This window comes from Emys orbicularis, chromosome 4 (assembly GCF_028017835.1).
Source record: "Emys orbicularis isolate rEmyOrb1 chromosome 4, rEmyOrb1.hap1, whole genome shotgun sequence".
Taxonomy (NCBI): Eukaryota; Metazoa; Chordata; order Testudines; family Emydidae; genus Emys; species Emys orbicularis.
This window is the reverse complement of record NC_088686.1, coordinates 99,687,484-99,714,818: the sequence shown is the minus strand read 5'-3', so window position 1 is coordinate 99,714,818 and position 27,335 is coordinate 99,687,484. Positions and strand designations below refer to the sequence as shown.

Below are 27,335 nucleotides of genomic sequence, written 5' to 3'. Positions count from 1 at the left end.
AGTGTAAGACGACCTGCCAAGGACTGAGTGGATAAGGAGACTTGACTCTACCACCTCTATCGGTGGTCCCACCAGAATAGGCCCAAGATGCATTACCAGAGCAGTAAAGGAACATTTGTGCAGCCACTGGGCCCCATGCACCCTGGCAGGGGTGAGGAAACAATTGGTTACTTAGCACGGAAGCAACTTAGTCAACGCTGGTAAACGCATGGTACCTCCCCCAGAGAACAGCAGTTCTAAACTCCACCTGGGGCTCCACAGGCGTTCTGCCATGAGAGGCTACCCAAGAGATGCATAGCCTGTGTGTGCTACCTGAGCCGGCCAGCCTTGTCTGCTTTCTGATCTGTACCAGCCAGCTCTGGACTTCCCAGCTTTGAGCAGACCATTCCAACATGCACTCTGCATAATTCCAGGTGGTCTTCGCACCGTTGGGCTATCACCATCTGGGTTCTACTAACTTCCAGTAATTCTGATTCATTTGCTGTACTGACCATAGCTTCTGAATGAACTGCAGGTTAACACAAAAAAATAAGCAGATTCTTCTCTGATAGATCGGGCTAAACAACAGAGCTCGCTGACCAGCTGTGCAGTGTAAGGGTATGTCTTCACTACCCGCCGTATCGGCGGGTAGCAATCGATTTATCCGGGATTGATACATCGCGTCTCGTTAAGACGCGATATATCGATCCCCGAACACGCTCACCGTCGACTCCGGAACTCCACCAGAGCGAGCGGCGGTAGCGCAGTCGACGGGGGAGCCGCGGCCATCGATCCCGCGCCGTCTGGACCCCAGGTAATTCAATCCAAGATACTTCGACTTCAGCTACGCTATTCGCGTAGCTGAAATTGCGTATCTTGGATCGATCCCCCACCCAGTGTAGACCAGCCCTAAGTTACAGCTAGGATTTTCAAGAGGACTTAAGGGAGTTAGGCACTGCCAATGGGAGTTCGGCACATAACTTCCTTGGGCACTTATGAAAATCTCAGTCTACACTTACTTCATAAAGCCCCTCCTTCAATTCATTCTGGGTAACCCGTGCACCAGCACTGTAATGACATAATGTTTCATAACATTTCCAGTTTAAAAGTGTGGGCTTGCTGTAGAACTTGGGAATTCTCCTAACTATCGACATTTCAGGTACAGTTAATACTAAAGTTCAATTGAAAGCACTTACTCATTAGGCCTCAGGTCAGGTAGTGGCCTATCCAATGGTAGGCGATCACTCAAGTAAGCATTGTAGCCATAATACTGGAATTGTTTAAGGGCAATGCGTCGGTTTTCAGGACTGAGGTCCTGGCCCCAGTGAGCAAAGAGGGATGAGTCAGTGAAAGCTTCTGCAGGATTTTCTTCCAGCTTTGGTGGAGCTTCTATAAAACAAAACAAAAAAAAGATAGATTTTTAGATTTTTAATTCAAAACAAGCAACTAGTCATTTTCAGAGCAGTGTGAGAGGCATTATCTTAGGAATGCAACTTTATTTGCTCAGAAAACAAAACTCTGCATAGAGCATATGGTTTCAGTTTACTGCAGCCTACAACTTTCTTCAGCCACTCAACCTTTGCATTCCAGGACGTTCACCAAATAATATTTTTGTCACCATATAATATTTTTGTCCTGTGTGGCAGCATCTGTGCACCTAAAAACTATTCCAGTAAGAGAGATTCGGAAAGGGGGAACCAACATTTTATTGGTGATATGCTTGGCATCTAAAAAGAACTGCATCGTAATTAACAACACAGCATTTCTTCCCAAGATCTAACTGCCCATACAGTCTGTTAAACAGAACTTGTAAGACTATCTGGTAACTCCAGTCAGTGTTACACCTCTATTCTCAGGGGCCATACACAGCTAAAATTCTAACCTGAAAACCATGCTTAAATATTTTCCTATTCTATTAAACATAGTATGAATGAAGGACGCAGTACCTCATGAGCCCTTGATTTGTCGTAGTTAATTATTGATTCACAAAAGAAAAGGGCACCGAAAAAGGTCTTCATTTTTCTGGAAGTCCATATAGTTTATGAACAGCCTCCCTGGAGACATTAACAAGTACCCAGCTAAATAACAATATCTCATTTTTTAATACAGCTGCATTCGCAAATCATAGCTCTTCATTAATGCAAGTCAGAAAGTATCTTTCCAGAAGATTTTAATGGAGTTTTCTGATGTTTCTGTTGTGCAGTAGATTCATCAGCGCTGTCTCCAGAGATAGTACAGTGTCACGCTCAACTCCTACACAATCACCTACAGATCCAAAAGACAACTTCAGCCAGCAAGATGGAAATGTACAAAGAGAAACAGCTTGTGTAAAATGACCACCTGGGATCATAACTCCCGACGTGTGTCAGGAAGCCCATCCTTTTATCTTTTTTAACATAAATTGAGAAGATTAAGATGTTAGCTTCCTGTGAGAAGCCCTTCTTTTTTCCCTGACAACTCTGACAAGAGACTAATGAAGGGCTGGTTACTTGCATTAGCTTCCAATCTCAGTAAATATGTAGCGTTTCTTAATCTGTCATGGCACTGTGTTACTGTTTGAGTGCTAAGATCAGCTCCATTTCACTTCAAGGATGAAAAACATGCTTAGCCCTCAGTCAAACAAGAAAACGGCTCTGACAGGCCTGCTACCAATAGATCAAGGTGATGTCAGAACAGGATACAGATCGCATGATCAAATATGACTTGCAATGGCATTTCATTAGGAAAGATCAACTAATTCAGCTTAACAAAGAGCGTCACCTGAAGAACCTGCTAATTTGAGACAGGCAGGTTAATTTTTTAACTACCAGTCCAAGAATCATAGCAACAGGCAGTTGTTTCTTGACCACAACTCCCTGATCCCCACAAGTAGTTTCTACTCATACAAATAACCCCATTAACCATAAAAGGACTACTTGCATGAGGATACCTCACATACTAAGGCCTGTTGAGTCCACAGAATTCTTCTCACAGGTTAATGGGAACTGATGAGGCTCAGCACTTCTCAGGACCATGCACATACACCTTGATTCAGGAAAATACTTCAGTACATGCTTAACTTTAAGCACATGCTTAAGTTATTTGGTGAATCAGAGTCTTAACTAGCAAATGAGAGAGGAGATCTAGACCAGAATTTATGCAGTTTAGGAAACCCTCACATTCATGGACACTAAATAAAGAGATTTGCTATTTTCTTATTCATGTGGCAAAGCTATTTCTCTAGTGCTTGGTGTCTCCTTAGCCATGGATATCAACACAAAGGTTTTCAATACTCTCTCAGCTAATAGACAAAATGTTATGGCTTTGCATTCTCAAAATGCCCATTACATTTTAATGTTCAGAACTAAAAGATAACAGAGCTGCAGGGTTATGACAGCAAAAAAGGCAGGAATGAAAAATCATGAAAGAGGTAGGAAGACAACTAAGAAAAGTAAGGTAAACATGAATCTGCTTTTAAAAATTCCAATAGCAACTTGAAAAGACCTATTTTAAGGGCCAAATCCTGCACTCAGATAAATGTTAAGCTGACAGTTAAGGGCAGAAATTGGCATGATGTAAATTTTGCATTGGTGAAAGGCATTAGATACATAGCTCTGTAGGCTGAAGTATTACATTTACCCAAGGGTCATGTACCAGACAAACAATATCAAGTCAAGCGTCTCCCACATTGTCTTGTTCATGTGCCTCCAACTTGACCATCTCTAAAACTGAGAGAGTACTTCACTTTCCAGACTCCTACCTCTGCTGCAGACAATTATTGCCAGTTACTTTGGGGATGGATTTTTGTGACCTGGACATCTTCCTGTGCATTGGAATTGGACTGAATTTAACAGCTCATTCACAAGCATACAGCAAAACAGTATTCACGTGGTAAGAAGTCTGCCTCACTATTGGCCACAGACCAGTCTTAAAACTTTGTGAAGAGGTGAAATGTTGTGCATCCCTTTACCCAGATTCTCCTATTTAGAGGCAGGACATTATGTAGCCTTCTCCATGCCTACTGCTCCTGTCCTCTTCCACATCCCTCCTCCCCCTAAACAGACTAATAAGAAGATCAGCAATGGAGGTCTGCCTCCAAGTTGGGAAACTCAGCAAATATTTTGACAATTGTTTTTTATCTGTTAGAAAACTAACATCCTGACCTACAGGAGTATCACATTCTTCTAATCTTTGTACAGATACCTTAATCAACACATTCAAGACAGAAAATTCCACTGAGAATACAGTGGGTTAGTCTTCAAAAGGTGAAAAGCAAATATGAACAATTCACACTGTAAGAAGTTGACATTTCTGAAGTTATACATCAAGACTGACTTCCCTCCTCCTCCCCCATCCTGACATTTAAAGAAAAAGGTTGTGCTAATCTGGATTTCTCCAACTCGGACATATTGTCTCTGAAGGTTTCGAAGTTTATATTCAATTATTATACTTCCAGTGTATGGCTGACTGATATATGATCTAGTCTAAACATTTCTTGCAAGTCAAAAAAGTAGCCCCCAATAAAGAAGTTGTAATGACAAGGATGAGATTTGGGGTAATAGACAGATGCACATGCATAGACTTGTAGCTACCATAAAGTTCCTTTTCCATACAGCTTTATCCCAAGTAACCAAATACTGTCCTCACATTCACACTCAGCAGCCACTGAATTTCAGCTAACATTGCCGAAAAAGTATTTCTTGAAGAGATTCACTAATCTCTTGCTATTTCTTAATTCAAGCAGCATTCAGCAATCAACAAGTTAGGACCAAGACTCTTGAGCTACTGGATAGATCTGAAGATAAAAACAAAGAGTTTTCAAAACTCTCACAAATCACTTGACCGTTTTTCATACACTGAGTGACCACTTCATTTCACTGAGTATAATAGGAAACATAATAATGCTAGTAAAAAATTCATTGGTTATTGAATTCAATTTGACTTGATCATGAATTTCTAATGGCAGAATTTGTCTCCCTTTATTTGGCTGAAAGTACTCAGATAATAGAATCATAGAACTGAAAGAAATTGCAAGCCCCTTGGCGATAATTTTTAATAAATCTGTAAACTCGGGGGTGGTACCGATGGACTGGAAAATAGCTAATGTGGTTCCTATTTTTAAGAAGGGGAAAAAAAGTGACCCGGGTAACTACAGGCCTGTTAGTTTAACTTCTGTAGTATGCAAGGTCTTGGAAAAAATTTTGAAGGAACAAGTAGTTAAGGACCTTGAGGTGAATGGCAATTGGGACAAATTACAACATGGGTTTACGAAAGGCAGATCGTGCCAAACCAACTTGATCTCCTTCTTTGAGAAAGTAACAGACCTTCTAGATAAAGGAAATGCGGTGGATCTAATTTACCTCGATTTTAGTAAAGCGTTTGATACTGTGCCGCACGAGGAATTATTGGTTAAACTGGAAAAGATGGGGATCGATATGAAATTCCAGAGGTGGATAAAGAACTGGTTAAAGGGGAGACTGCAGCGGGTAGTACTGAAAGGTGAACTGTCGGGTTGGACGGAGGTCACCAGTGGGGTTCCTCAAGGTTCGGTTTGGGGTCCGATTTTATTCAATCTATTCGTTACTGACCTCGGAACCGAATGTAGGAGTGGGCTGATAAAGTTTGCGGATGACACAAAGTTGGGAGGTATTGCCAATTCGGAGAAGGATCGGGATATTCTGCAGGGAGACTTGGATGACCTTGTAAATTGGAGTAACAATAATAGGATGAGATTTAATAGTGAGAAGTGTAAGGTGATGCATTTAGGGATGACTAATAAAAATTTTAGTTATAAGTTAGGGACGCATAGGTTGGAAGTGACGGAGGAGGAGAAGGACCTCGGAGTCCTGGTTGATCGCAGGATGACTATGAGTCGGCAATGTGATGTGGCTGTGAAAAAAGCTAATGCGATTTTGGGATGCGTTAGGCGAGGTATTTCTAGTAGGGACAGGGAGGTGCTGCTTCCGTTATACAAGGCGCTGGTGAGACCTCATTTGGAGTACTGTGTGCAGTTCTGGTCTCCTATGTTTAAAAAGGATGAACTCAAACTGGAACGGGTACAGAGAAGGGCCACTAGGATGATCCGAGGAATGGAAAACCTTTCCTATGAAAGGAGACTCGAGGAGCTCGGTTTGTTTAGCCTAACCAAAAGAAGGCTGAGGGGAGATATGATTGCTCTCTTTAAATATATCAAAGGGATTAATACCAAGGAGGGAGAGGAATTATTTCAGCTCAGTAGTAATGTGGACACGAGAACGAATGGATATAAACTGGCCGTGGGGAAGTTTAGGCTTGAAATTAGAAGAAGGTTTCTAACCGTCAGAGGGGTGAAATTTTGGAACAGCCTTCCGAGGGAAACGGTGGGGGCGAAAGACCTTTCTGGCTTCAAGATTAGGCTTGATAAGTTTATGGAGGGAATGGTTTGAAGGGATAACGTGATTTTAGTCAATTAGGCATTAACGTGCCATCGCGGGTAAAATGAGGGTCCGGCTGTAGAATCTGGCCTGTATGCTCGGGGTTCTGCTGATCGCCATATTTGGGGTCGGGAAGGAATTTTCCTCCAGGGTAGATTGGCAGAGGCCCTGGAGGTTTTTCGCCTTCCTCCGCAGCATAGGGCAGGGGTCGCAGGCTGGAAGATTCTGTTGTGGGTGGGTCAGCTTTTGTGGCCTGCATCATGCGGGAGGTCAGACTAGATGACCATATTGGTCCCTTCTGACCTTAAAGTCTATGAGTCTATGAGTCTATGAAAGGGGCCTTGAGAGGTCAACTAGTCCAGTCCTCTGCACTCATGGCAGGACTAAGTATTATCTAGACCATCCCTGACAGGTGTTTGTCTAACCTACTCTTAAAAATCCCCAATGATGGAGATTCCATAACCTCCCTAGACAATTTATTCCAGTGCTTAACTACCCTGACAGTTAGGAAGTTTTTCCTAATGTCCAACCTAAACCTCCCTTGCTTCAATTTAAGCCCACTGCTTCTTGTCCTATCCTCAGAGGTTAAGAACAACAATTTTTCTCCCTCTTCCTTGTAACAACCTTTTAAGTGCTTGAGAAGATGGAGAGGAGACATAACAGACTAAACAAACCCATTTTTTCTTTTCCAGACTAAACAAACCCATTTTTTTCAATCTTCCCTCATAGGTCGTATTTTCTAGACCTTTAATCATTTTTGTTGCTCTTCTCTGGTCTTTCTCCAATTTGTCCACATCTTTCCTGAAATGTGGCACCCAGAACTGGACACAATACTCCAGTTGAGGTCTAATCAGCGCGGAGTAAAGCGGAGGAATTACTTCTTGTGTCTTGCTTACAGCACTCCTGCTAATACATCCCAGAATGATGTTTGCTCTTTTTACGACAGTGTTACACTGTTGACTCATATTTAACTTGTGGTCCACTATGACCCCCAGATCCCTTTCTGCAGTACACCTTTGTAGGCAATCATTTCCCATTTTGTATGTGTGCAACTGATTACTCCACCTAGGAAGGAACACTTTGCATTTGTTCTTATTGAATTTCATCCTATTTACTTCAGACCATTTCTCCAGTTTGTCCAGATCATTTTGAATTATACTCCTATCCTCCAAAGCACTTGCAACCCTTCCCAGCGTGGTATCGTCCACAAACTTAATAAGTGTACTCTCTATGCCATTATCTAAATCATTTATGAAGATATTGAACAGAACCTGACCCAGAACTGATCCGTGCAGGACCCCACTTGTTATGCCCTTCCAGCATGACTGTGAACCACTGATAAGTACTCTCTGGGAATAATAACAAAAAGAGGACTTAAAGTAGTCCCTAGTAATAAATAAATGACTACTTTAATGCATTTTGTTTATTTAATGTGAGTTGCACTGATCTATGTCTTTGAGGACAGAATTTGGCCCTAAATCTTATACTCAATTCTCATTCTTCAAAATATAAACGGTTACTACTTCTGAAGTTGCTGAAATGGCCCTGGGAAGCGAAGGCCTAGAAGTGAAACAATAAATGTATACTGCCAGAAGAGGTATTAATTTAGGCACACATCTCTGCTCAGATATCAGTCAGGGAGATACATCAGTTCGTTGTCTCTTATATGTTTCTGGTGGGAAGGGGTCCTATGCAGAACATTTGCTACAGATGACTATATATTAATGTAGGCCTGATCTGCTTGAACTTTCCTATACCCTGTAAAAGGGGAATGAGGATTCTTAGCCATTGCAGAGTCATTGGCAGCTTGTCATGTTAGCATTTAGCTACTGTGGTGATAGGCATCTTAGAAATAGCATAGCTATATTAGTTGGACAATATCCAGCTCTGTTACTGAGGCAAGGAGGCCTGATAGCCACACACGATCTTGCCTGGGTCTGATCACATGCTGGAGCATCCATCTGAAGAACCGCATCCATTTTGTAACTAACTATTGACTTGCTATGTTTTTATCCTGTGCTGCTTTCTGGGCGATGGTTATTAGATCCGTAGCTAGCCTCCATACTGAATTTCACTACTACTACTTCTAACCTCCTTAACTGCAGCTCCAAAGACAGAAATTCAGCCTCCCAGCTGTATTGTTCATTATGCTGTATCTGGCAATATTCTCCCCATCTCTTCTCAGTCTGACTTTAGCTGACTGCATGGCACATTACAGGGACACTTGTGGTCAGAAGGTATCAGCAAGAGCCAGCATCTACTTCTTCTTAGTACTACAAAAAAAAAAAAAAACCCACAACCCTACATTTCTTAATAGCTTTGTTGTCAAATAAAGCCAAAACTTATTAAAAGGTATAGAAGCTACTTGAATCAATGAAACTCCCATACAGTCCTTGATAAATATCCTTTGAAGTGGTTTTATTTGGGGTTTTTTTTTTTTTAAACATATGGCTTGCTATTATCCTAGTAAGGTTAATGTTCTTTTAGTAGCTTTCAATTCCGCATAACTAATTCGTAGTTATTTTTAGTAAACTGGGCCCCAGGTTGTAGTTATGGCCTGTGAGCTGGAATTCTCAACAAACAACAAACAGGATGGGATTCCTCTCTTGATTTGCCGCACAGTTCCCAGGTTTTAACGAACCAGGTGATACAAGGGGTTTCTCTCTATTCTAACAGGGAGAGGAAATATTGCATTGATGTGGCAGGAATGTGAGTGTGAGTGCATGTAGCTTTTCCCTGAAGTTACAGACAAATACATCACTGTGTAAAGCCAGATAAATGGGCTTTGCACAGATGTACGCTACAGCGATCGAGATGATGGAATTTCCATCTACAGCTTTGTTCTGGAAGAGGCTGCTGTGTTTCTTCTCTCTACACCTTTCCACACAGAAATTAGCCAGCGTACCTGCATAGTCATCAACCCACTAGCCACCTCTCTACTCCCCAAAACCTCACTGTTGAGAGTTACCACAAAGAATTTCTCTGTGACGTACATGGGTATGTGTAGTCCCTTCACATAATTCTTCTGTACTGTCCCAGCCCTCCCCCCCTCAAAAACATGCTCACTCAGGGTATGTCTACACAAAAGATGGGAGAGTGCTTCCACCAGTGCAGACAGACAGACAAGCTCAACTGGGTGCTCAAAAAAAACATACAATAACTTAGACGGTAAGGTTTTTTAGAATAGGGCAGTAATTTCACCCACTGACTTATTTGTCTGGAAAGATCTGTGCATGTTTATGGTATCATTTAAATAATAGTTAATAACTGATCTTACAAACTATATTTAGGAGTGGCTTTGCCCACTACTGAAATCTAACCACCTCTGGGAAGGAACAGGGCAATCAGTTAACACCACACAAGAATGTTAGGGACTATTTAAGAAGGAAGCAAAGAATATTGTAACTGATTGCAATTAGAGTAAGCATTTAGGGATGGTAAGCAAAACGCAATTATCCAAGTTGAAACATGCCCAAAACTGTGCCAGCGGATTTTTCTGACCCACTGGAGCAGACTTCACTTTTACACTTCATCTGAAAGACGCTAACCTCAGCAGCACACTGCCATCTAATATGGAAGGCAGTAGTTTACTACTGACTCAGAAAGGTAGAAAGCCTACTGCTTAGTCCCCAGTATAATTTTGTGCTGCAACTACACATTCCTTGTATATTTCCCATGCAAGCACTGATCCACTCCAACCAGGCTGGGTTTCTATTTTCTGAGAATGATCACAACTTCAGCTACTGCTTCAAGTTTGGCCCACATTGGTGGGGAATATGTTGGTGGCCTCAATTTGCTAATGGATGAGTGTAATCACTGACAACTGGCACAATTATAAGCAGCCTTAGCAGACTTAGGGCACGTCTTCACTACCCACCGGATCGGCGGGTAGCAATCGGTCTATCGGGGATCGACTTACCGTGTCTAGTGAAGATGCGATAAAATCGATCCCTGATGGCTCTACCATCGACTCCGGAAATCCACCACGGCAAGAGGCGGTAGCGGAGTCGACGGCGGCGCGGCAGCGATCGACTTGCCGCCGTCCTCACAGCCAGGTAAGTCGACCTAAAATACGCCACTTCAGCTACGCTATTCACGTAGCTGAAGTTGCGTATCTTAGGTCGACCCCCCGCTGTAGTGTAGACCTAGCCTGAGTATAAGAACTAACCTACCTTCACACTTTTATGGAGGAAGCACCACTGAAAGGGTTGATGCATATTGGCAGGAATGCAGATACAGGGTAAAATTTTCAGAAGCACCTCAGTGACTTAGGTAGGGTGACCAGATAGCAAGTGTGAAAAATCGGGACGGGGGTGGGGGGATAATAGGAGCCTATATAAGAAAAAAGCCCCAAATATCAGGACTGTCCTTATAAAATCGGGACATCTGGTCACCCTAGACTTAGGCCTGGTTTACACCAGAAAATCCACACCCCTAAGCAACGTAGTTAAACCAACCTAACTCCTGGTGTAGACAGTACTAAGTCGATGGGAGAATCCTCCCACCGACCTAGGTACTGCTTCTTGGCATAGGTAGTGTCTTCACTGAAGCGCTACAGTAGCGCAGCTGTACCACTGCAGTGTTAAGTGTAGACAAGCCCTTAGAAGCCTAAGTCCCATTGATTTTCAATGGGACTAAGGCACTTTTGAAAGTTTTACTTGGAATCTTGTTGTCTGTGTTGCACCCTGATCTGCCCACAGAAGGCTTTAACCTTCTAGGATTTTAAAACAAATTAAAAGAAAATGGTCTCTCATTCAATATGCAGTTATGGTTGACAATTGCTTGGCTGATAGAAGAATTGTTGAGACAGCCTTGAAAAAGAAATAGAATAACTGAGCTCATAACTTCACAACTAGGAATACCGCATGTGCTCTATTATCTTCTGTGCTGCATCATCTGGCATAATAATGTTGCCACCACTAGTAATTCTTTTCTGTAAATTATTTATTTGCTTAAGCTGTACGATGTATCACTTTCCCCCAGTTTATTATTTATGCTAAATTGGTTCTCGCTGTTGACATGTTTTTCATTATTTCTCCATAAGAAATACTATTTCACTTTGAATTCTCATCATACAGAAGCTGGGTTTTTTAATTATTACAAATGCTGTTCCTAAAAATAGCACAACAAGTTCTTGAAGTTAAGAGTCAACAGAGGAAATGTGTAAAATTTGCAGCAGAAAGGTCACTAATAAGAATTGGGATTATGGGGTGATGTTGCAAAGCTACAGTAATTAATTAAAAGCAAAGGTAATATCACTGTATGACGGGCTAGCAAGACCACATATACAACTGAAAGCACAGTTTCAGAATTTCATCTCCTTTCAGGCTGCTGCTGAGAAGAATGAAAGTAAAACAATTAAATACAGAAGTAGACTGGGGTCATTTTGTTCTTCTCCCCAAATGAGCTTTCCTAGGCACATGATGATTAAGGCTACAATTTAGTCACGGCAGTCACGGATTCCGTGACTTTACCGGACCTCCGTGACTTCTTCAGCTTTTGCTATCAGCAGCTGAAGCCATGGCTGGAGCTGGGGCTATGCTCCCCACACAGCCCTGTGGAGGGGGTCTTCGCCAGGGCTGTGTGTCCTTGGCCCACAGTGGGGACTGCAGCTGGGGCTGTGCGCCTCTTGTTGCCTCTGCTGTGGCTTGTATGGTTATTTTTAGTAAAAGTCATAGCTCCATGAATTTTTGTTTGTCGCTCGTGACTTTTACTAAAAATAACCACGACAAAAATCTTAGCCTTAATGATGAGAAGCATCCATTTGATTATTGCATATTGAGAACATCCATTTTTGCCCAGCCTCATGTACAGTTCACCCTTGCTCCGGAAGAAGGATTGCCATAAACTGGATTGCCAATCAAACAGGAAGATCAAGGGGGAGAAGGCAGCATCCCCAGGATAAAGAGATGAAGTAATAAGGCTGAGAAGGCACCTAAGCCAGAGAATTAAACAAGATACTTGATGTGAGACATTGCCCCCTATAGGTTAAAAACTAACAAATGAGGGTGTCATAACTATAAAGAGAATACTATAAAATCCCTCCTGGCCAGAGGCACCAAAATCCTTTTACCTGTAAAGGGTTAAGAAGCTCAGGTAACCTGGCGGACACTTGACCCAAAGGACCAATAAGGGGACAAGATACTTTCAAATCTTGGGAGAGGGAGGGAGGGAAGGCTTTTGTTTGTGCTCTTTGTTTTGGTGGTGTTCGCTCTCGGGACTAAGAAGGATCGGACATCAATACATGTTCTCCAAATCTTTCTGAACAAGTCTCTCATATTTCAAACTTGTGAGTAACAGCCAGGCAAGGCGTATTAGTTTATCTTTGTTTTCTCAACTTGTGAATTTTACCTTTGCTAGAGGGAGGTTTATCCCTGTTTTGTCGTAACTTTGAAACTAAGGCTAGCGGGGGTTCCTCTGGGCTCCTTGAATCTGATTACCCTGTAAAGTTATTTTCCATCCTGATTTTACAGAGATGATTTTTACATTTTCTGTTTAATAAAATCCTTCTTTTAAGAACCTGACTGATTTTTCCATTGTCCAAAGCCCCAGAGGTTTGGGTCTTTGATCACTTTGTAACCAATTGGTTAGGATATTATTCTCAAGCCTCCCCAGGAAAGGGGGTGTAAGGGCTTGGGGGGATATTTTTGGGGAAGAGGAACTCCAAGTGGTCCTTTCCCTGTTTCTTGTTAAATCACTTGGTGGTGGCAGCATACCAGGTTTTAACCTAAGCTGGTAGAAATAAGCTTAGGGGGCTTTCATGCGGGTCCCCACATCTGTACCCTAGAGTTCAGAGTGGGGAAGGAACCCTGACAGAGGGATATAATGAAGAGCAACAATAATAAGCGGTGCAGCAAAAAAGTCAGCTAATGTGGAAATGCCTTCCATGGTGTCAGAGCAGCTTTCCAAGTCATGCTCTGTAACATTACACTGCTGATTTTAATAACTGTCAGTAACAAGAAAGGAAAGACCGTAAGCCAGAGAAAACTCTGGATCTACAAGATGATTTGTATTTCAGCTAAAGATGGGTAGTATAGAGCAGAGGTTCTCAAACTTCATTGCACTGCGACCCCCTTCTGATGACAAAAATTACTACATGACCCCAGAGGGGGGATCGAAACCTGAGCTCGCCTGAGCCCTGCCACCCCAGGTGGGGGGGGGGGAGAGGAAGAGAAGCCAAAGCCCAAAGATTTCAGCCCCAGGCAGGGAGCCTGTAACCTGAGCCCCAACGCCCAGGGCTGAAGCCCTCAGGCTTCGGGGCTCGGTCTTCGGTTTTGGCCCCCGACCCCAACAAGTCTAAGCCAGCCCTGGCGACCCCATTAAAATGGGGTCCTGACCCACTTTGGGGTCCTGACCCACAGTTTGGGATCCGCTAGTATAGAGGAATGGCGGCTATTTAACAAACCTAAACAAATCCATGTCTAGCACGTTCCTTGTGAATGAAACACATGTTGGAACAGGTGCCTGTATTTGGGCAAGAAGCCTTTGATCACATGTTCTTTTCCCTGCTCCATTTGTATTTTCAGTCTAGAATTGAAAACAAGGAATATGTGGTGATTTAAACTACAGTCTACAAGTCAGGTACTTGCCCTAGCTCAGTGGAATGAGGATGTAAATCTAACTGGACTGCCATCAAAGAAATCAAACATCAGCCCTTATTTGTCAGTGATTTTATAATTGGGCCAGTTGTCAGTAATTACAGTCAGTGATTTTTTTTTTATCTTTAGCAGCCAGAAATTTGGAAATGAAGATAAACTCTTGTTTCCAGTGTATTTTTACCTATGTTGGTCCCAGAATATTAGAGAGATAAGGTGAGTGAGATATCTTTTATTGGACCAACTTCTGCTTGTGAAGTATTCCCAGCCTCACAGCTAAACACGAGGTGGAAGAGACTGTTTAGCATAAGGCGTAAATAAATGTTGAAAGAGACCATTTAAGGTGAAGTGGGCAGTTACCCCTCTTCTGTCTTATTACTGCAGAGGAGTTAACGGGTTACAGATTATTATAATGAGCCATAAATCCAGTGCTTTTTCTGAGTGCAAGATTTTTAGTGTCTACAGAGTTATTAATTTAAGCTCCTAGGTTCGTCTTTTGAAGGTGTTGTGCAGGTTTCCTTTCAGGATGAAGACTGAGAGGTCAGATATGGAATGATCATTTTATGAGAAGAAGCGTTCACCCATGGGTGATAGGGTGTTTTTGTCTTTTATCATTTTTCTGTGCAAGTTCATTAGAGAGCATAGTGATTGTCTCGTTTCACCCACAAAGTTGTTATTGTGCAGTTAAGTACACTGGATGAATGCAGCCCATTGGCATAGGCATGTGTAGGACCCATGGATCTTGAAAGGTGTGTTGTGGGGGGCACTAACACTGGTCTACAATTTTTGAGAAGTCGTCTGCTTCAGAGATAAAATGTGCTATTTATTGTGTATTTTGATGTGCTGAATTCAAATATGACAATTAAAACAACTGATTGGCTACTGTTTCTAAGATATTTAAGTTTTTACATTTTATGTCTATGTATATTGTGTAGATAGTAGAGTTTTAATCATAAATTGTAAACCTAGGTCTTTTCATGTGTTTATGGTTGCTTTACATGATAATATTTCACCTGTCCTGTTTATGTAACACTTTAAAAATCAGCAAAAGGGTTATATAAATAAAATTTATTATGAAACAAAAGGCAAAAAACTATTATGTACATAGTTTAGTCCTATTCAGTGTCTACTCAGTGCTTCTTGGCTTGTCTTTTGTATTCATTAAATGGAGCATCTCTTGTCACTGTCCAGCAATAATCTGCAAGCATTGATGGGCTCCATTTGCCCTGATAGCATTTCTCCATTGTTGCAATGTCCTGGTGAAATCGCTCGCCGTGCTCGTCGCTCACTGTTCCGCAGTTCGGTGGAAAAAAATCTAGATGAGAGTGCAAAAAATGTGTCTTTAGTGACATGTTGCAACCAAGGCTTTTGTATGCCTTGAGGAGGTTTTCCACCAACAACCTGTAGTTGTCTGCCTTGTTGTTGCCGAGAAAATTTATTGCCACTAACTGGAAGGCTTTCCATGCCGTCTTTTCCTTGCCACGCAGTGCATGGTCAAATGCATCATCTCGAAGAAGTTCACGAATCTGAGGATCAACAAAGACACCTTCCTTTATCTTAGCTTCACTTAACCTTGGAAATTTTCCACGGAGGTACTTGAAAGCTGCTTGTGTTTTGTCAATGGCCTTGACAAAGTTCGTCATCAGACCCAGTTTGATGTGTAAGGGTGGTAACAAAATCTTCCTTGATTCAACAAGTGGTGGATGCTGAACACTTTTCCTCCCAGGCTCCAATGACTGTCGGAGTGGCCAATCTTTCTTGATGGAGTGGGAATCTCTTGCACGACTATCCCATTCGCAGAGAAAACAGCAGTATTTTGTGTATCCAGTCTGCAGACCAAGCAAGAGAGCAACAACCTTCAAATCGCCACAAAGCTGCCACTGATGGCAAAACATTGCCATTATGCAGTAAAACAGCTTTAAGACTCGTCTTCGATGAATCAATGAACAGTCTCCACTCATCTGGATCGTGAACGATGTTGAGGGCTGCCATCACACCATCAATGTTGTTGCAGGCTACAAGATCACCTTCCATGAAGAAGAATGGGACAAGATCCTTTGGATGGTAACAGAACATGGAATCCCTAACATCACCTGCCAGGAGATTCCACTGCTGTAGTCTGGAGCCCAACAGCTCTGCCTTACTCTTGGGTAGTTCCAAATCCCTGACAAGGTCATTCAGTTCACCTTGTGTTATGAGGTGTGGTTCAGAGGAGGAGGATGGGAGAAAATGTGGGTCCTGTGACATTGATGGTTCAGGACCAGAAGTTTCATCCTCTTCCTCTTCCTCATCTGACTCAAGTGAGAATGATTCTGGTGCATCAGGAACCGGCAGTCCTTCTCCGTGGGGTACTGGGCGTATAGCTGATGGAATGTTTGGAAAATGCACAGTCCACTTTTTCTTCTTTGACACACCTTTCCCAACTGGAGGCACCATGCAGAAGTAACAATTGCCGGTATGATCTGTTGGCTCTCTCCAAATCATTGGCACTGCAAAAGGCATAGATTTCCTTTTCCTGTTCAACCACTGGCGAAGATCTGTTGCACAAGTGTTGCAGCATATGTGTGGGGCCCACCTCTTGTCCTGATCTCCAATTTTGCAGCCAAAATAAAGGTGATAGGCTTTCTTAACCATAGTGGTTATACTGCGCTTTTGTGATGCAAAAGTCACTTCACCACAAACATAGCAGAAGTTATCTGCACTGTTCACACAAATACGAGGCATCTCTGCTCACTTTGGCTAAACAGAAATGTGTCCCTTTGCAAAATCAAACACTGACAAATAAGAGAGCACGACACTGTATGATTTCTAGAGCTGATATAGGGCAATTTGTTCAGCAGAGTGATGTAAGCTTCGTTATGATTGCATCATCCATGACTTCTAGGAATAACATGATGCAATTCATATCATGTATGATGCAATACCAGCTTCAGATTGCATCATTCTTTGTTTTGCCTAAAAAGCAAGTACTGTCCAAACCCAGTCATAGATTTATTCATAGATCCAGTCAAAGATGTATTTTAGTCATTTCTGGTTTAAATTGAGATCCCTTCCCTTTATAACTCACTTATCCTCCGCCATTCCCAAGTCAAGGGTCATATATACTGACCCAATAGCATATCTTGAAAACTAGAGCCAATCAACAATTTTAAGCATCATTTTCATTCTCAGTGACCCAGAATTAGTAAAGTTTGACTACATTTATTTCAGAAGCATTTTGGCAGTAGAGCAGTGATCAGTGTAGCAGTGGAGATGTGTCTGCAGATTTTGCATCTGCTATTACGGCAGGGTCTGGTGCTACTTGTGTCCTGGTCTGTGGAAAGCTTGCTTCAGATGACAAACTTGGCAGGTTGTTTCAAGGCAAGAAGAGGGAGTTAAGGAAAGATTTTTTTCAGGATGTGGTTCCCACTCTGTATGAGTTCTAATTGTTTAATGATACCGCACGCGTATTCCAGTGTGGGGTAGTAGGTGACAAGTAGGGGTATGCAGTCATAGGAGGGTTTTTCCCCCCCACACATTGAAAGCAGGTTCTCTTGGGGTATTTGGGTGTGTCATAACTATAAAGGGAAGGGTAACAGCCCTCCTGTGTACAATACTATAAAATCCCTCCTGGCCAGAGACTCCAAAATCCTTTTACCTGTAAAGGGTTAAGAAGCTCAGGTAACCTGGCTGTCACCTGACCCAAAGGACCAATAAGGGGACAAGATACTTTCAAATCTTGGTGGGGGGAAGGCTTTTGTTTCTGCTCTTTGTTTTGGGGGGAGTTCGCTCTTGGGACTGAGAGGGACTAGACCACAATCCATGCTCTCCAAATCTTTCTAAACAAGTCTCTCATATTTCAAACTTGTAAGTACAGCCGGGCAAGGCATGTTAGTTTTCATCTTTGTTTTCTCAACTTGTAAATGTACCTTTTGCTAGGGTGTTTACCTCTGTTTGCTGTAACTTTGAACCTAAGGCTAGAGGGGGGTCCTCTGGGCTCTTTAAGTTTGATTACCCTGTAAAGTTATTTTCCATCCTGATTTTACAGAGATGATTTTTACCTTTTTCTTTAATTAAAAGCCTTCTTTTTAAGAACCTCATTGATTTTCCCTGTTTTTTAGATCCAAGGGGGTTGGATCTTGATCCACCAGGAGTTGGTGGGAGAAAGGATGGGGGATGGTTAATTTCTCCTTGTTTTAAGATCCAAGGGGTTTGGATCTGTATTCACCAGGGAATTGGTGAAGAGTCTCTCAAGGCTACCCAGGGAAGGGAATTAGCACATTGGGAGTGGTGGCAGCAGAACAGATCTAAGCTGGTAGTTAAGCTTAGAAGTTTTCATGCAGGCCCCCACATCTGTACCCTAAAGTTCAGAGTGGGGAAGGAGCCTTGACAGGGTGGCCCATTAAATGATGCAGTCTACTTCTCTGGTGGAGCGTCCTTGTTTGGTGAAGGTGGTTTTAAGCGTGTTAACGTGTGCATCCTGGACTTTCTCCTCAGAACATGTTCTGTGGTATGTGACTGCCTGGCTATAGATAACAGAATTCTTCATATGTATGGAGTGGTTACTGGATCTGTGAAGGCAGGGGCGAGCCGTCCATATAGGTGAACTAGGCGGTTGCCTATGGTGCCAAGTTAAATGGGACGACAAATTCGAGGGGAAAAAATCAAATGAAAAAGATGAAAAAAAATACAAATAAAATAACGATGTCATTATTTTAATTCCCATGTGCATACGGAGGGAATATGAATTATAATTCATTTCTCTATATTTCTGAGAATTTATTAAGATGTCAAATCTTTTATTTACTGCAAAAATAAATAATATTTTAGCGATTTTTTTTTCAATTTGCGATGTAGGGTCAAGATGACCCATTCCGCAATTTTGATAAGCAATAACTCAGCCACAATGAAACACATCCGCCAGCGGCAAGAGCTGCAATGCTAGTGACACCTAACTCGAATATACATCAAGGTCGCACAGCCGGAAATTCATGTAGAGCGGAGATATCGCTAGTTGATACATGTCAAACGGTCATTTTAACACATGTCGCAGGTAGATGGTTAAGAATCGAGCGAATACTGTGGAAAATTGTGTTTCTTGGTGCCAAAGAATAAAGAACAACATATTTCAGCATTATAAATCCAAAATGTGAGTATCTTTAAGCGTTAAACCTTAGCGTTATTATCACACTGTATAATTACAAACTTTTCTTTGTTATAACTGGTTCACATGTAATAAATAAGGTCCATAAAAGAAAAGTAACAGCATTAACGCTTAATAAACTATGAAAGTGATGACGTCACACTCCAAGCGGGTAACTGTGAGGAAGGGGATTACGTTCCAAACAACCGGTGTTGGGTTATAACATCGAAAACGTTATTTTGTTTCTGTGTAAACGCTGTAACTAACTGTTTTAATAGGTAAGTGAGTGTATGTTACTAACCATTGAACCTTTAAGCAGTGAAAAGACGTGTTGGGATGGCTGCAATGTGGTTTAAATTGCCAACCATGTGGTGGGTGTGTCAGCCATCCTTAACGCTATAATGCTTGCAGTCGGGAGCACAGTACATAACAATAATCAAATGCCCCATGGCAGAAAGAGGAAAAAGAAAACCCTCAGGAGCTGAGTATCGTAAACAAAAGGCTGAGAAGGAAAAGGACCAAGCAAAACAGCAGGGATCCTTCCTGAAATATCTTCTCTTTAATCCAAATAAAGATGGAAGCAGTTCACAGCATCCAGATGAAGGAATTTTACTTGGAGAGGAGGTTAGCTCACATCCGCGTGGAAGCAGTTTGGAACATCACGATGAAGGTATATTACTTCTAGATGAAGGCATCTCACAGCATCAGATGATATGGAAGTGGAGAAAATTATTCACCTTCAGAGACACATGCAGAAATTGAAGTAAATGAAATAGAAGAAAGAAAGGATGAGGAAATTGTTATGTAAAGCCTCCGCTCAAATGCAATTGTAAGATCTGTAACTTGTATCATTAAGTTCTGCAACCTTTTTGCAGACTTTGTAACTTCAGTTATTGTTAGCATAGCCTTTTTAAGTTTTGTAACCTTTGCAAGCTCTGTGGCCTTTTCAGGTTGCCACTTGTATGAACTTCCAAGCTTTGTAATATCCCATCCCTTAGAGAGAGTGTGAATGAGGGAGTGTATGTGGGACTGGGCGGAGAGGAACTGCAAGGAGAGAGGAGCCCGGAGCCAGGAGTGTCTGATATAATCTGCCCTAAGAAGGCAGTCATGAAGTACTGTAAAGAAAAGAAGAACCTGGTATGCATGAAAGGAACTGGTCTGGGAATGCTTCTCGGTGACGGACACAAAAAGGAAACTCAGTGTATGTGACAGGAGCCGCCCAGTTCCAAAATAAGAGGAAGAAGGCATGCACACAAGCCCCTGCTTCTTGACCCTCTCAGCAGCCTGGATTCATGACCACAGACAGACACACCAGATCTACCATGCTTCGGCTTCTCAGCCTCCATGCTGTCTCCGGTAACTCTCTGCCTGTGTAAGTGTGTGGGTGCATGAGGGTATGAATGCAGTGAATGTGTGCGTGTATGAATAAGCTCCATCTCTTTTCTATCTGACCTAACAGCGGCATTGTAATAAAACTAATACAAGTGTGACCCTGGGTTGGTTTTTAGGGGAACAGAGGTAACAGAAGTTACAAACAAGTTAAAGTATGGGAACCCAGCTTCATGGCCCAGATGTGATGACAGTGTGTGGCAAATTCTCGTGGAACAAGGACCCAAACAAGTTCATGAATTTCCCTTCCCTAAGGATGGAAATAAAAGAAAATTCTCTGCTCAGCATTAAAAGAGGAAACTCATTAATGGGGAAGAAATTCATTGAAACTGGTTACAATATTCAGTGTCGAAGGACTCTGTTTTGCTTTTGCTGCAAGTTGTTTAGAAATCAAGCAACTGGTACATCACTTACTGAAAATGGTTTGAAGGACTGGAAAAACATATCTTCAATTCTCTCTTCACATGAAAGAAGTACAGAACATTTGGAATGTTTTCAAAATTGGAAAGAACTTGAATTACGATTGAAAAAAGGAAAACCTATCAAAGAAAATTTACATCTGATCAAGGAAAAAATAATATTGACAACAAATATTAGAGCATCTGATTGCTTTAGTGAGAGTTCTCAGTGGGCAAAATTTAGCATTCCGTGGCCACGGTAGAAATGAAAAATTATACACTCCAGGTAAAGGAAACTTTTTAAATTTTGTTGAATACCTAGCTTTGTTTGATCCAGTCATGAAGGAGCATCTATGTAAAATAACTGATATGAAACACAGGTTCATTACTTAGGAAAAAATATGCAGAATGAACTGATTCAAATCCTAGCAAATGCCATTAAAAAGAAAATTGTAGAAGCTGCCCATTCTGCAAAATACTTTTCAACAATACTGGACTGTATGCCAGATATGAGTCATGTTGAACAAATTACAATCATTCGTTTTGTGGATATGGAAAAGTCTACAGATGAAGATAATGCTGAAGTGCTCATAAAGGAACATTTTTGGGGTTTCGTACCACTGAAGGAGACGACTGGAGCATTTATGACAAACTATTCTGCAAGAGCGTGAAACAATGTCATTATCTGTTGAAAACTTGTGTGGCCAAGGCTATGATAATGGGAGTAATATGAAGGGTAAAGACAATGGTGTGCAAAGGAGAATGATGGAAATCAATCCCAGGGCCTTTTTCGTTCCTTGCAGTGCGCATTTTCTAAATTTGGTTGTCAGTGATGCTGCTGGATGCTGTTTGGAGACAAGCAGTTTCTTTAAACCTGGTGCAATGTTTATGTGTTTTTCTTAGGTTCAACATGCCATTGGGAGATTCTGACTCGCCATGTGAATTCTCTAACTGTGAAACCACTTAGTCAGACAAGATGGGAGAGTCGCATTGATGCTTTGAAGCCTCTCCGCTATGAACTTGGAAACATTTATGATGCCCTAATTGAAATTTCTGATGATACTACCTTTACTGGATTATCTGGCAATATGGCACGTTCAGATGCAGAAGCTCTTGCAAATGGCCTTTCCAAGTTCAAATTTGTGACTTCACTCATTTTGTGGTATAATATCCTTTTTGAGATTAACCTCACTAGTAAGCAGCTTCAGGAAAAGAACTTGAACGTACATTCTGCTATTCAAAAACTGCAGCAAACTATTCTGGAGGAATTCAGAAGTGATGAAGGGTTCAAAAGAATACTGGTAGAGTCTCTCGAACTTGCTGAAGAAATAGACTTTCCAACAGGATTTGAACCAGCTCCAGTTCGCATTCGGCAAAAGAAACAGCAGTTTTTGTAAGAAGGACGAGACACACCCTTCAGAACCCAAAACAAAGGTTCAAAGTGAATTTCTACTTTGCAGTCCTTGATACTGCTATTCACTCGGTTGACGAAAGATTTCAACAGATGCAGCAGCTAGAGTCAGTATTTGGCTTTCTAGATGATATCCACAGCTTGCAAAAGAAAACAGCAAAACAGATAAGAGAATTTTGTATAAAACTGGAGTCGGCATTGACTCATGAAAATTCAAAAGACATTAATGCTACGGATTTGTGTAGTGAGCTTCAGGCTTTTTCAAGACAATTTAAGAAATATTCCACTCCTGAAGTACTGAAGTTTGTTTTTGAAAATATACTCAGACAGTTTTCCAAACATTTTTATAGCTCTACGCATTTTTTTAACTTTGCCAGTTTCTGTAGCGAGCTTCTCAAAGTTAAAATTGATAAAAACATAACAATGGTGCAAGATAGATTTGTTGGACTTGCCACAATGTCAATAGAGCATGAAATAGCTGGAAAACTGGATCTAAAAGAACTAGTGACTGAATTTTCAAAACTTAAAGCAAGAAAAGTCATGTTTTAAGAGCACAGAGTGTATTTTATTCTGAGTGTTTTGTAAATACAGGTTAAAGTTAATTGAAGAGTTTTCTTATTTCTTTCTATATTGGATGTGGTGGTAATGGCAGTTAAAGCAGGATAGCATAATGGATGAGTTTGGATTTGTAATAATAAAAATTATAATTAACATTTTAATGCATTTTTATTTGAAAACGGACTGAAATATCATTTAGCTGTTGTGTACAAATCTATTCTGAAAATTTTGTGTGTCTATTTTATCTGATCTCAGAAACATTGGTTGGACACACGGACAAACTGAATAATTAAGCCTCTGTTTAAAAAAAAAAAAAAAAAAACCACTTAAAAACATTAAAAGGGAAAAAGGGGAAAAACGTTTCCCAGTTTACCAAAAAACTCAGCCTAGATCTGCCCTTGGGGACGCCGATTGCATAGTTCGCCTAGGGCGCCAGTTGCTGGTAGTTAGTCTAGGGCAGCCCCTGTGTGAAGGTAAGCATGGTGATCCTTGGGTTTGTGTACATAGTTCGCTGTAGAGTTCAATTGCTGAAGCTGACTGAGGTGTGAGAGGACAAGATCTACTAGCGCTAAAACCTTGAAGGACATGGTGACCAGAAACAATCACTTTCAGTTCACTACCTATGGATAATACTTCCTTTGTCCAATAAATCAGCTAATTTTAAATGCAAAACATGATTTGTTAAACTTCTTTCCCTTATGTACCCAGCATATTTAAGGTAGTTTTATTTAACTAATAAACAGTTTTAAAACACTATTTTTATGCATTAATTGAATTCCAACTTCCATCCAAATGCAACTTAACAAAAAACAAAAAATTAATCTAGTAAATAAGAAATGCACTCACCATATTTTATCGAAATAAAAATGTAAAACTTAATATGAAATAATATAAGCTTAAATAAATATGTATAGCTGTAGTTTATCCTCTAGTTAGCAAATAAAATACCAAATTTGTGTAAAGGCTATATTACATTGCAAATCTACATGTTTTAATGATTACCAACAAATGAGAAACTTTTCTTTAGGAAACTAAGTAAAATATATAAATGCAAAACAATTAAAATTGATTTAAATCAAGATACTCTACTTGCTGATTTAAATCTTGATTAAAATTGGTGATTTACACATCACTGATTTCAAATCAATCCACCGGGCTCTGAAAGCTCACTCTACACAGAACTCACTAATGAAGCCACCACCAGCTGAAACAAGGCTTCTGAAATTTGGGAACAACCTCCATGTTTCTATTGTGTCAAAATGCTAAAAGGCAGTGGTTCCAGGTAGCTTACAAACATGGGCGGCAGGTGAAGCTTCCCCTTGGGGAGGCTAACCCACTGTCCCGCCTCTTCCGGCTGAGGCCACGCTTCCCACTCTCAGCCTGCCAGGGCCCACAGCTCCAACCCCATTCCACCCCCACACTGCCTCTTCCCCCTGCTTACTGAATTCTGACCCCTCCCCCCACCCCATCCCCACTGTGGCCCCAAGACCTGAAAAGTTCTGTGCCACTGTGGCAGGGAGAGATTTTTCCGAGGGCCCCAAATTGGCTGGGTCCCCTGGGCATGGGCCCCATGGGCTCATGTGGTAATCTGCCACTGCCCGCCCCCCAGCGGTGCAAGGTTTGGAAAGGCTAAGCCGCCTCCAGCTTCCATTATCTGTCACCCATGCTTACAAGGCTGTTAATACAGTGTAAACCATGGGGAAGAGGGCAGCAAAGGCACAAAAATGGAGTTCAAACAACTGCATGGTAGTGCTTCCAACAGAGGGGTTGCTTTACTTCTAAACCCTTCCCCAACAAAAGTCACTACGCCATTGACAGGGGATTGATATTAATTTAGTTTTTCTTCTGCTAACTAGATTTTTTTTTGATATAATAATACACCTCTACCTCGATATAACACTGTCCTCGGGAGCCAAAAAAAATCTTACCGCATTATAGGTGAAACCGCGTTATATCGAACTTGCTTTGATCCTCCGGAATGCGCAGCCCCGCCCCCCCAGAGCACTGCTTTACCGCATTATATCAGAATTTGTGTTATATCGGGTCGCATTATATCGGGGTAGAGGTGTAATATAAATCAACGAATTCCTGAGGCCAAAGCCCAAACTTACTCCCAGTAAAGCTGACCTCAAAGGTAGTTTACCTGAGTAAGAACTACGTATAAACTCTGGACCAGATTCTGCCACCCCTTGCTCATGAGTAGCCTCTTACCTCTGCAGATAGCGCCAATGAAATAAATAGGACTATGCACATAAGGGTATCAGAATCTGACCTAATATTTTAAATAATTAATAGGTAGTTCACTATACTCTAGAGGCTCAGTCTATATTGATTCTTTGCACATCCAGAAATCCCACTGAAGACAGTGGGAAAATGGGGTATGCAAGGAATGCAGGATCAGGTTCTTTTTTTACTAAAAGCAGACTGTCAAGGAGCTGTACTATTATCATTAGTAATAGCATGCATTTAATATTAGCCCCAGTTGAAGAAGGAAACACCAAAATCTCCTTCATAAAAATCACACCATTGGTCCCAGTAATGGTGCTAATCAATCCCACTGCTCAACAATTCTCTGCAAGGATCCCTCCTTGTGAAAAAAACAAAAAAAACAAATAAACCTGAGATGAGTCTGATTTTGATGACACAAAGATCCAGGAGCTCTTTGAATTCACATGGTGAGGTTCATATTATGAGGTTCCCTCAACTGTGAAATAATGGGATGAGTTAATACATTACAAGAGACTGAAAAGGGAATATCAGCATGAGTTTGTTGGAAGCCATCAACAGCAATCTAATTTCTTGGGTAGTAAAAGCACCGCCTGGGTGTGCTGGGTTTTCATTTTTAACTAATAAATGTGGGGCATTGATAAAAAGCAGGCAGCTCCTGTAAAGATCCAACTACCCTCCTTGGGTACGTCTTTGCAAAGAACAAGCTTCTTACCAGCGTGGGGGCAAATCCTGGCCCACTTTGCGGCTCCTCTGCACTACCACTGCAGTGCAATGGAGCCGTAAAGCTGAGGATTTCCAGGGGCTGGGGAATCCATGGGCTGGAGAGCCAGCATAGCCAGGTGCAATTCCATCTTCACCCAGCACTCCCCCTAGACACAGATATGGCCAAGGGGCAGGTTGGGGATGTGGCTGGACTATCCTGCACAGCAGCAATCCCCAGGCAGTGTAATGGTGCCTAGAGGGCCCTAATTTAGAGCAGTCCTAAACCTGAAGCAACCCCCAACTGATCCCAAGGGAACACAAAGGTGCTATATAGTCACCTTTGCCTCCACTCGCATTCAGGTTCTGGACCCATGCCAACTGCAGTTCAACCAGACCTAAGGCTCAGAACCATGAAGGAGAGTGAACTGTAGCTTGCATCAAGATGATCTGCCAGAGTAACCTAAGTATAGTTCTAGAAATAGCCCAATGGGTTATGGGCTAATTGTTCTTCTTCAATTACAGTGAGGCCGCCACACCACTGCATCACAGTCTTCCTTCCCACATGCTTTGGCCCTTAAACCAGTTCAGCTCTCACCCTTGTGACACAGCTGAAAAAGTGTAATGGATGTTCAAGTCTTCACCACAGCAGTACAAAATATACTGGCTTGTGTTAAATTAAATGGTGATCCCTCCAGTGCCAGGGCTCAGATTCAAACCCTCCTCTGTTTTTCCTACTTAACAGGGACTAATAGAGCCACTGCCTTTGCATGTGCTTGAAGAACACGCCTTCAGAGAGAGCCCCAAGGATCAGGTCCACTGAAACGTGGTATTACTTACAAGCACAAACCTCAAAGGGGAAAATGTTAAAATAAAATTAATTATACAGAAAATGTATGACTGAACTAAATAAAAGACTACAGAAATGCTGGTAGAAAGCTGACTCAGAAAGGACAAGTAGAGTTTTACCCAGGGAGGGGCCGATCATGTCTCACTCTCAGGCTAGGTCTACACTACAGCGGGGGGGTCAACCTAAGATACGCAACTTCAGCTACGTGAATAGCGTAGCTGAAGTTGCGTATTTTAGGTCGACTTACCTGGCTGTGAGGACGGCGGCAAGTCGACCGCTGCCGCGCCGCCATCGACTCCGCTGCCGCCTCCTGCCGCGGTGGATTTCCAGAGTCGACGCCAGAGTGATCAGGGATCAATTTTATCGCGTCTTCACTAGACGCGATAAGTCGATCCCCAATAGATCGATTGCTACCCGCCAATCCGGCGGGTAGTGAAGACGTGCCTTCAGTGGGTGTGGAGGAGTGGGTGCGTGGTATAAGGAGCTTTCCTCCACATATTTATAGGACAGGTGGAATTCAGCTCTTGCCCTCAGGGAAGCAGAGTTACTGCTTCATCCCTATTGCCGCTGGGATGCAATCTTGCCCCACAATTCTGCTTCCTTTCTGCACTGGGGCAGGACTTGCTAGCAGGGAGGAGCAGGATGCCACTCTCACATTCCCCAGGCAGCTGAAGAAGATATTCTGCCTCCCTTGAGTTGGAACACCTCCCGAT

At 42.0% G+C, this 27,335-nt stretch overlaps 1 protein-coding gene across 2 annotated transcripts in view; it reads right to left on the bottom strand.

Moving 5' to 3' along the window:
* The window catches only part of GALNT18 (polypeptide N-acetylgalactosaminyltransferase 18), a 432,615-nt gene that overhangs the window by 224,318 nt on the left and 180,962 nt on the right, over positions 1-27,335 (bottom strand). For both annotated transcript variants that reach the window (XM_065403832.1, XM_065403833.1), the window contains exon 2: positions 1,176-1,368. In XM_065403832.1, the coding sequence (XP_065259904.1) occupies positions 1,176-1,368 (193 nt within the window). The remainder of the gene's footprint in view (positions 1-1,175; positions 1,369-27,335) is intronic.